General features: G+C 33.7%; 2 protein-coding genes across 2 annotated transcripts; one reads left to right on the top strand and one right to left on the bottom strand.

The window, feature by feature from the left end:
* Positions 1–2,453: 2,453 nt before the first annotated feature.
* LOC136780738 (protein FAM200A-like) lies at positions 2,454–4,631 on the top strand. The gene has a single exon (XM_066739293.1). The coding sequence runs from the start codon at positions 2,454–2,456 to the stop codon at positions 4,629–4,631; it is 2,178 nt and encodes a 725-aa protein (XP_066595390.1).
* Positions 4,632–9,434: 4,803 nt separating this feature from the next.
* On the bottom strand, positions 9,435–10,643 carry LOC136780737 (uncharacterized). Its single transcript, XM_066739292.1, has 2 exons — positions 10,019–10,643; positions 9,435–9,823 (listed from the first exon to the last, which is right to left on the bottom strand). The coding sequence occupies exons 1-2, from the start codon at positions 10,641–10,643 to the stop codon at positions 9,435–9,437; spliced, it is 1,014 nt and encodes a 337-aa protein (XP_066595389.1).
* Between the last annotated feature and the right edge of the window lie 355 nt (positions 10,644–10,998).

Here is a 10,998-nt window from a genome sequence, read left to right as displayed (position 1 = left end):
ACATATTGAGAGGCAAATAACTCAATTTCTCTTGCTTCTCGGCTCTTTTTTCGGCCATAATCTGGTGTAAAATGTCCGAATGAACAAATACATGCTATAAATGATCATTAAATCACCTTGGAACCAAAAGTTGACTTTCATAGCTATGTTGCAAAATCAAGCCTAGAAATGGCTAAAATTGTCCATTTTCAAACACATTTAATGGGAAAGTGGAGTGTCGTAGCCGCTTCCGGTTGGATTTTTTTGCTATTTCAGGTATAATTGTCAGTAATAATAATAAAAATACCCTCTGATGGCATTGGAATTGAAAGATTCATGCAATTCAATTTTACCCTATGAGAATCAAAAATCTGACTTTAAGCACATATTGAGAGGCAAATAACTCAGTTTCTCTTGCTTCTCGGCTCTTTTTTCGGCCACAATCTGGTGTAAAATGTCCGAATGAACAAATAGATGCTATTTATAGTAATCAATTCAGGCTACGATCAAATGTTGGGTCTCATGGCTATGCTGGTAAATTATATTCTTAAATGACTATAATGGAGCTCATCAAACCTTCTTATCTGCATTCTTGAGATCTATAAGTGTGCTCCTTCTGTGAAATAATATAGGGGTAAGAGGGTTCATGAAATAAATACATTTTAGAAATTCATTTAATTTTTTTTATTTTTTTTTTACATTTTAGTCATAAAAAATAAAATATCCCGTAGGACGTTGACGGGGCCTTCCCCGGCTAGGGTATTCTTCCCTAACCCGGCTATAATAATGGGTCCTGCTGCTGCCCCTACTAGAAGCTCGGGCTGTAACAAAAAAATAGAAAACATTCTTATATTTCCATACCATTGTAATAAATAATCTAATGCTTCTAATAACTATTCAATGCAATGGTTTTTAAATGGAAATTTTTGAATGTTGAACTATAAATTTAAGATGGTTAATGCTTACGTATATAGCCGGGTCTCGCCGCCTGAGTGGCAGGCACGAACGCTTGCACTGCCACTTGTTGTTGCTGCTGTTGCTGCGGCTGCTGCGGTTGCAGTTGCTGCTGCTGCGGCTGCTGTTGTTGCTGCTGCGGCTGCTGTTGTTGCTGCGGCTGCAGTTGCTGCTGCTGTGGCTGCTGCTGCTCCAGCCGCTCCTTAATTTGGTGGAGGAGAACCCCGTTCTCCTCCACCCGCTCCTTTATAATCCGCAGGAGATCCTTCGTAGTTTCTGTAACAGATAATCATTAATAAAATTTATTATTTGCAAAATAGACTTTACTAAAAAGTTCGTTTCCACTCACCATTCCCATTGGGCATAGGTTCGGCCATGATTCTGTAACAAACAAAAAGAATTGAAATTATTATATGAAGGAAAAGGTTTTTGTATTCGATAAATGAGACAATTATAAAGGAGAAAGTAAAGTGAGAGAAATGTCAAAAATTTATTGAATACTGTTGAAAGTACTTACATTATCCTTCCTTTGCTTCTGCTGCTACGAAGTTAATCCGTCGAGATTCAAGATACGAGTGAGGTACCAACGAAGTTCGTCTTCACCAAATCACCACAATACTTTTCAAATTAAATATACAAGGTGTCCTATTGGTTTTCTAACACAATTGTTACATGAGAACCTATTATTGTTGGAGATATTATTTCACATGATTAGTTGCTTTATTCTATTTGCCATCTTTATTATTTACTGTATACCCTGTGTATTATATACAAGTTCTTCTACATTACAGTAACCGTAACTTTTAAATCGAGAAGGAACCGATTTGGAATTCTTCTTAACGCGATATAAATTAAATTTCTAATTTCCGATACTGAAGTAAATTAAATATTACTTACATTTAATAATATTTTAATTATTTCATGAAAATCTTTACAAAAAAAATGACTACTGCAGTGGGTTTCGAACCCACGTCCTACGGTACAGAGGTCTGACGCCTTACCCACTACACCACAAGGCTCCATTGGATAGTTAAAACTTTATCGCCTATATAATCTAAGCGATAATGCGTAAATATTTTATATGCTTTAATAAAATATTATTTGGCAGTTAGACTAAAAGAATTTGTTATTAATTGAATTATTTATTAATTCAATTTATTACTAATAGCTTGTTGGCTATTTATATCGGAAATTTTTAATTTTCTGAGGAAGTCGTGTAGTGGGTGAGTGGATAGCGCATAAGAATGCTGATCCTGTTGTCACAGGTTCGATTCCCAGTGAAACTATCAGTTTTTTTTAATGTCAACTAATTAATTTTCCGTCAGGTCATCAACCCTACATTACAAATCGTTGAACCTTACCCCATTTCTGCCTTTATTTGTACACAATTTAATAAATGTATAAAAGTAGATGAAGCCGTTGTATCTTGGGCATTTGCCTTAAAGCTATTAAATTGTCAAGTTCGGATTAATTGACAGTTTCGTGATATAAAGTGATTAAAGTGATAGGAAGAGTGGAAAATGTCTTCCAGTGAAAATAGCCCGGTATCAAAAAAGACTAGAATGTCTTCCAATCCGCAAAAGAGAAAAAGCAGCCACAAAAAGAAATTTCAATATCATTGGTATGATTTGAACCCATCTTGGATGAAGTGGGCAAAGCCGATACCTGATGACAGTAGTAAGTTTCACTGTTTAATTTGCGATAAAGTTTTAAATTGCGGTTATTCGGAAATTCAGAAACATGAGTCCTCCAGCATTCACGTGCAAAATGCTGTTCAATTTTCAAATCGGCATATTCCGCAAGGCTCCAGTAGCTCATCTAATTCCGCAGAATTTTCGAAGGAAAAAGAATTTGATTTTCTTGAACGCGTTAAAATAGCGGAAATAAGATTGTCAACGTTTTTTGTAGAACATAATATCCCGTATATAGCAAGCTCCGCAATGGTTAATATGTTTAAACAGATAGGCAAGGAACCGGAAGTACTACAAGCCATAACATTAGGACGTGTTAAATTATCAAAAATTATAACTAATGTGGTTTGTCGCGAAGAAACACAAAGTCTCACGGAAACGTTACAAAATACAAAATTCTCGGTATTTGTTGATGAGACTTCGGATTTAACAAATGAAAAATGGTTTTCAATAATGGTTCGGTATATTGAACCTGCGTCATTGCAAATTCAAACACGTCTATTGCAATTAATAAGTCTTGACGCAAGAGATTGTTCGACCGAAAAGTTATTTTCCGCGTTTAATAATGAAATGGTAAAAAAACAAATACCATTAAGCCAAATATTAGCAATAGCCTGTGACAATGCATCTGTTATGATCGGTAGAAATTCGTCTTTTCGAACGAAAATATTAGAAAAGAATGCAAATATAATAACGTTTCCATGCATATGTCATTTATCGTCACTCGTTGCTTCCGCTGCTTGTAAAGAGCTACCTTCATTCCCGGAAGAATTTGTGAAGAAAATTGTTAATTTCGTGAGCGGAAGCCCTAAACGGACGGCAATATTTCGGGAATTTCAAAGGTGTTTTGCAGGAAAAATAACAAATTTGTTGAAGCATGCCGAAACTCGATGGCTTACTCGCTATAAATGTATTGATCGTATATTAGAATATTGGGGTGTTCTAAATAACTTTCTATTAGAACAATCCTCAGAAAATAATATGCAAGCCTATGAATTGCACCAATGTATGCAGAACGCTGAAACTAAAGCGTATTTGTATTTTCTGCATTTTATTTTAAATAAGTTCAATACTTTTAATGCCGAGTTTCAAGCACGCGAATCGAAACTGCATTTATTGCAGCCAAAATCGGTTGAAATTTTTATTTTTATTTTAAGAAATTTCATGAAACCTGCATTATTGAAGTTTTGCATAGCTCAAGCAAATTTCTGTGATATTAATTTTTCCAAGGATATTAATATTATTCCGTTGGAAGATATAAACGTAGGATATGATTGTGAAGAATATCTGCAAGACCAAAAGAGTAAAGAAACGTTAACGCAAATGCAAGTTCATGATATTAAAAAGAGTTGTTTAAAACTTTTAATAAAAGCTGCTGACGAAATTCGTAACCGTTTCCCAATACATGATGAGTTTTATAAAAATTTTACAGTTCTTGATAACGAGAACTCACTTTTTAACTCAGATAGAGAATCATCGGCTGCAGCATTATTAAAAATTGGCAATACATTTGGTATAAAAAATGACATAGAGCTAAAGAAAGAATGGTTTTCTTTATTTAACGATGAGTCAGCAGATCAGAAATATAAATGGTCTAGACTTTCCTTCGATGACATGTGGATAAAAATTTCGCAAACTAAATGTGAAAGGAAGGAAAAATATCCTTTGTTGAAATTACTATCGTGCATAGTACGGTCACTTCCACATTCTCATGCAGAAGCAGAACGGTGCTTTTCAATAATTCCTGATGTCAAAACGAAAAAAAGAAATCGTATAAGTTCTGCTACTTTAAATGCAATTTGCGTCATTAAAAATTATTTGAAATGTACATATCATGATAGCATTACAATGCCAATAAGTAAAAAACACATAAAATTAACTGAAAAAGATAATTTATACGCAAGAAGTTACGTCGAAAATAAAGTAACTCGTACAATTCATGGATACACAAATGACGATGATGATATTGATGGTGATTTTGATGACGAAGTACTTTACGATAATTGAAGGAATGTCTGACGGATTCGACAATTATAAAATCGAGTGAAACTATGTCTGACGGATTCGACAATTATAAAATCAAGTGAAAAAATGTCTGACGGATTCGACAATTATAAAATCAAGTGAAAAAATGTCTGACGGATTCGACAATTATAAAATCAAGTGAAAAAATGTCTGACGGATTCGACAAATGAGAATAGTGTCTGACGGATTCGACAGTTCAAAGAAAATACGTAAAATTGACCGAAAAAATACGTAAACCGCGAAAGGAGGGTTTTTTAGTGGGTAGGCGCTGTCAGAAGAACCATGTAGTTCGAACTTAATAAGTATATTAATTCAACACAAGCATGGAGATGGTGAGTCCCACACTATTTAGTATACGGCTAAAATATATATTTATTCCAACAATTGAACTTACATTACACAACTGTTTTATAACTATTTGTGTAATGAAAGAACACAATAGGAAGAAATGTATGTTTCCGTAATACTAAGTGTGCCAGGATGAATTTTTCCCTTAAAAAAAAAAAAAAAAAAACACTGCAACAATTTACAATTAAAAATTGTTTTCATTTTTCCAATAGGAAATATTTCATGGAACACGAAGAGAAATTCAACAAGCTTTATTCGCTGAGTATGGAGATTCAGAGAGACTTTTGATTCTCGTAGGGTAAAATTGAATTTCAATAAACTTACCATTTCAGAGCTTTCAGAGGGTATTTTTATTATTATTACTGACAATTATACCTGAAATAGCAAAAAAATCCAACCGGAAGCGGCTACGACACTCCACTTTCCCATTAAATGTGTTTGAAAATGGACAATTTTAGCCATTTCTAGGCTTGATTTTGCAACATAGCTATGAAAGTCAACTTTTGGTTCCAAGGTGATTTAATGATCATTTATAGCATGTATTTGTTCATTCGGACATTTTACACCAGATTATGGCCGAAAAAAGAGCCGAGAAGCAAGAGAAATTGAGTTATTTGCCTCTCAATATGTGCTTAAAGTCAGATTTTTGATTCTCATAGTGTAAAACTCAATTGCATGAATATTTCAATTCCAATGCAATCAGAGGGTATTTTTATTATTATTACTGACAATTATACCTGAAATAGCAAAAAAATCCAACCGGAAGCGGCTACGACACTCCAATTTTGTAGAAAATGAGTTTGAAAATGGACAATTTTAGCCATTTCTAGGCTTGATTTTGCAACATAGCTATGAAAGCCAACTTTTGATTCCAACATGATTTGGTTATCATTTATAGCATCTATTTGTTCATTCGGACATTTTACACCAGATTATGGCCGAAAAAAGAGCCAAGAAGCTTGACCAACGGAATTATTTGCCTCTCAATATAGAAATAAGGTCAGATTTTTAAACCTCATAGTGTAAAACTCAATTTTAATAATCCTTTATTTTAAGTGCATTCTGGATCAATAATTATTTATTTATCAACAATTATACATGAATTTGCAAAATTTTCAAGGCGGAAGTACCTCCTACACTAAAATTTTGCATGAAACAAGTTTGAAAGTTGTTAGTTTGAGCTATTTCTTGACATTGTATTTTACATTGTAATATTAAGGCGCAATTTTATTTCCTGCCATTATTTTGGCATATTTTTTAGGAGATTTCATTCGCTTATAGGTGTACCATACAAGAAAGTAACCGAAGAAACATCCTAGCCGCCCCACATTTTCATTTATTAGGCTCTCATCATAGAAATTATGTCAGATTTTTGCATTTCATAGGAAATTGATGAATTTTGGACAATTTTGTGATATTTGCAAATCCAGATCGCCATCGGTACAGTGATGTTGCAAGAAAATGGTCGAGTTTTTACCTCATTTTTAACCATTTTTTTCAAATTAATCAATCTCATGTATTCTCGTATAATTTTTTATTTAATTAATTTTAAATGTCACACTTCAGTGATCATTTTGTGCAATATAATAAGGGTTTTTTCTTTCAATTAGTTACACGGATAATATTATTTCTTTGTTAGTTTTATTTCATATCATAATAATTTTTTATATATAAAAATTTTTTACAATTTTGAGGATAATTGTTAAATTATAGTAACATTTAATAATTTTCCTGTATTATAATTGTCAAAAAATAAATTTCTCTTACGAGCGCATCGAGCCGGCCGACACCCTTGGAAAAGGAGTTTCGCGCGGCTCGTTGGCTAAACTTAGGTGAAATAGAGAGCGAAAGAGAGGTCCGAGAAAAGTATATTCATCCCTCTCGTACTCATACCTCACCGGAGCTAACCGAACTTCAACGGCGAAAGCCGAGACACGCACGTATCGATGTAGCTGTGTGCGTGACCAGCGAGCGGCGACAGTAGTGGGGTTGGCTCACCGATGTACCGCTGGCACTGTGTGCGTGCTAGCTAGTGGCGGCGTGGTGGGGATACCGAATTCCCACAAGTTAACATCTCTGATCGCACCCCAAACTTGCTGCAACAGCAGCGTAGCAGCCGCAACAGCAGCAGTTTGTCGCCTTCACGGCATTTTTTGACACCTCACCAGGCCAACAAAACGAGCGCCTCCACCGACGAACTCTACGGGTCGACTACTTTGGTAAGTATCACCCAACCACCCACCGCCTACCAAGAGGGGACTACCCCTCTGCGGCATTTCCTCCCTCCTCAGGGAAATTTCTCCGGGGACTGCCCGGGAGAAGTCCAACCCTCTCCTTCCCCTCCACACTGCCTCCGAGGACTACCTCGGACCCAGTGTTCCGACCCTCAAATCCAGGGCTCTCGAAAGAGTCGGGTAGTGGGAGGGGTAGATTCACCCTAGGGGTTGGGGTGGCTCGGAGCCACCATAGCTCTGTGAGAAGGGGGCTGAGGGGTAAGGGGACTTCCCCTTCCCTAAATCCACCTCTCCTACTTCGCTTCCTCCCGTGGCTGGGGATTTTACTAGGGAATACCCTAGGGAAAATTGTCCAGTCCGGGAGTTGATAAGTCCGCGTTCCTTCCTGGGGAATTCTAGTCTTTGGGGTTCTTGGGAATCTTCGATTACCGAAATTCCCTAGAATTTGACGACAACAAATTCCCTAGGAAGTCTATCATTTTAGTCTAGCGGTTCTTTGTAAATATATTTGTACATTTTATTTATTTGAATAAAGACTCTTTTACCTCCTACATTTGTCTTCGAGATTTATTCTCAGATATAACCTTCCCTTCTGACCACAGGGCTGGAGCCTACTTGGGCACTATCTCGCACAGAAATATATATTTTTTAGTATGAAATGAATTAAGTTGAAATTAAATAAATGTGATAAGGAGGTTATATGTTAAATCTGGACATTTTACTTATTTGATCGAATTCTACATGCTTTTAATTAAAAAAATTTTTTTTTGTATTCAATAAATACTTGTTTGTTTTTACCATAGAAAATTATTCGCTTTTCTTAAACTTCTTATTTAAACTAAATTAATATATACTGAATTTAAATAATTATATATCTTATACAAATAATATTTCATTGTATCAAGAATATATTTTTTAAATGTACAATTTTTAAGTACAAGTAAATCTAGGTTTTATTTAAATGGAAAAATTACTTCATTGATATATACATTTTTTTGACTACGGAAACATAATTTCTAATAAATCAATGTTTCTGAATGTAACATACAATATTTTTAGTTGAAATTAATTTGGTTTATATTTATTAAATATCTGTTTGAAATGAATATATCTTTCTTCAAATATATATTTGCTATTTTTAAACATTCAGATTATCAAAATTAAATCTATTATATTTACTTCAAGTTTATTTTATTTCATTATAACAACTTGAAATTCAAATAAATCGATTTGTTTAATTTAAACAGTTGTTTCTCTCAGTGCGAATATACAAATCATCGATAATAAAAATCTCTTTGTAATCCAAAGAAATACGGTTTATGGTTTAATCCCCAGATTAAAACGAACTGTAGCGGTAAAGCAAAGTATTGTAAAACCGTTCTTTGTTCGATTTAAATAAGTGTTCGATAAGTGCACTGAGAAAAATAATCACTTGAATCTAGTAAATTTAGCTTAATTTATAGTAAATATTTATTTAAAAAGTTCACGAGTGAATCAGTGTATTTGGCTTTAGTAGATTTAATTGAAATTAATAATGTGATTTATTTGAAATATATACTTCAAAAAAGTAGTATTTATTTGAAGATAGTACATATATAATAAAAGTGAATAAATATAATTTATTTCAAAGGAAATATCACCTGAATACTAGCAAATAAAAGCCTTTATCCAAGTAAATTTATTTGAATTTATATAACCACGGGTTTGATACAAGCAAATATTTCCTCAACAGTAGGTAAAATTTATTAACGGTAAATGAATATCACCTAAATACGAGCAAATAAATAACTTTATCTAAGTAAATTTGTTTCAACTTATATAACCACGGGTTTGATGCAAGCAAATATTTCCTGAACAGTAGGTGATATTCATTAACGGTAAATGAATATCACCTTAATATGAGCAAATACTGCCTTGCTCCAAAGAAATCTCTTTTAACCTTAAAAGCGGCGAGTTTGATACAAGCAAATATTTCCTCAATAATAGGTGATATTCATTAACGGTAAATGAATATCACCTAAATATGAGCAAATGTATGCCTTTGACAAAACCAAAATTGTTTCAACTTGAATAACTCAGTTTAATAAAAGCAAATATTTATTTTTAAAAAAATTACAAATATTTTATTTGTTTATATCAATTAGTTTCTTTATTTGTAAATAGCAGGCAATTTTGTAAATCCCTACTTTCTTATAACCTTTATTTACGTTTCCTCGATTTCGTGCCTTAAACCGTTAGACAAAATGTGAATGTTAAAAGTGGAATAATATTCTAGATCATTTCGAGAGACTAATTTACAACTTTTCGTTGTTTTAACTTCATACGCATGATAATGTTCGACAAATGAAAGTGTTTGCAAAATTGTAACTATAAACAAAATATTATTCCCATTCACAATAATATTTCGAATATCTCCAAAAGTAGGAAAAATATCATTGTTTTCTACGATCACAAGCATTTTTGGTTTATACATTGTACCGTAACAATTAACCCATTCCACGGAATTATAATTATTAATTGTATTTAAAGCTAATTTTTCTTGCAGTACTTCAAGACATATACTACTTAGTAAATTTTCTTGTAGTTGAGGTCCTAATTTGGGAATACTAGAGAAACCATCATTTAAAAAAAAGCGATAATTCAAAAGCAATTGATGCTTTAAAGCAAGTGTGTGCGGAGCATTAACGCGAGAAGCGACTGCCGAAGCAATGTTTTTAAACTGTTAATGTTTTCCTTCAAATCTGAAACTGGATAGATATTTGATCGGACCATATTTTTTTATAATACTTGGATAATGCAATAAGAAGTGGTGCTTAGGTTTCAGAATACTATCATTAAATGTTTCTAGATATAATGAATGATGCTCAAAAATAACATTTTTTAAATAACTTAAACTTTCAATGCTAAACGAAGATGACATAACAGTACATATCAATTCAGTTAACAATACCCATATTCTCCAAACTTTATTATCGTGAGGAACTAAATCTCCTATAAAAAGACCGAAAAATTGAACGAAACATGCCATTTCAGATGCAGAAAGTATTATAAGTTTTTTTTTAATTGCAGCATCTGAAATACTAACTGGTTTATTTACACTATATTTATTCCCGAAATCAAAATACTGGATCCTATTATTTAGAACCTCTAACGAAAACAGTTTTTGAATGAAGATTAATTCGTATACTATTTGTCCCATTTCATGCCTACAAACACCTTCAAAAAGATCGTGCATTACATCAAATGCAACATTTTCATTTAAGTGAAAAAATTGCAATTGATTGAAAACGCATTGTTCTGCAATGCCGTAAGCAGTGATGATAGAAAGCGGGTATTCGTTCCCCCCACTATGCAACCATAGGCTCACTACGACTCCCAAACCCTTCTGGAAATTCTGGCATGCGTGAGACATCCCCACTCGTGCCCCTTCTCGCTGATCACATATACCATCACAGCGATGCATACGTGTCTCGGCTTCCGTCGCTTGACTTCGGCAAGCTTCGTTGAACGTAAGTACGAAAGAGAGCGGTATACTTTCATCGGACCTCTCTTTCTCGCGCTCGATCTTCGTTCGTTTAGCCAACGAGCAAAGCCGTGCTAGCCGAAGCAAATTAAGAAATGTCTTTTCTGGCAGCTATGATAAAAAAGCTGGCCACGTTAAATGAATATTAAAATAATATTTATAAGCAGCCATTAACTTATTATATTTTATAATAAATAAGGAAATGCGATGATTAAACGTAACATTGATCAATTTTGTTGAAACT

The sequence above is a fragment of the Prorops nasuta genome, unplaced genomic scaffold (assembly GCF_024137725.1).
Source record: "Prorops nasuta isolate Cenicafe-Biocafe unplaced genomic scaffold, Cenicafe_Pnas_1.2 PNAS00020, whole genome shotgun sequence".
NCBI classification, from domain to species: domain Eukaryota; kingdom Metazoa; phylum Arthropoda; class Insecta; order Hymenoptera; family Bethylidae; genus Prorops; species Prorops nasuta.
The sequence above is the reverse complement of the archived record's forward strand: the minus strand, read 5'-3'. Positions and strand labels throughout refer to the sequence as shown.

Bases quoted from the DNA above. Each gene is read 5' to 3' on its own strand.
- LOC136780737 (XM_066739292.1), bottom strand. From the start codon at position 10,643: ATGTCTCACGCATGCCAGAATTTCCAGAAGGGTTTGGGAGTCGTAGTG. The intron at 9,824-10,018 runs GTATTATAAAAA...TTCCCAAATTAG, and splicing joins CTTCTTATTGCATTATCCAA to GACCTCAACTACAAGAAAAT.
- LOC136780738 (XM_066739293.1), top strand. From the start codon at position 2,454: ATGTCTTCCAGTGAAAATAGCCCGGTATCAAAAAAGACTAGAATGTCT.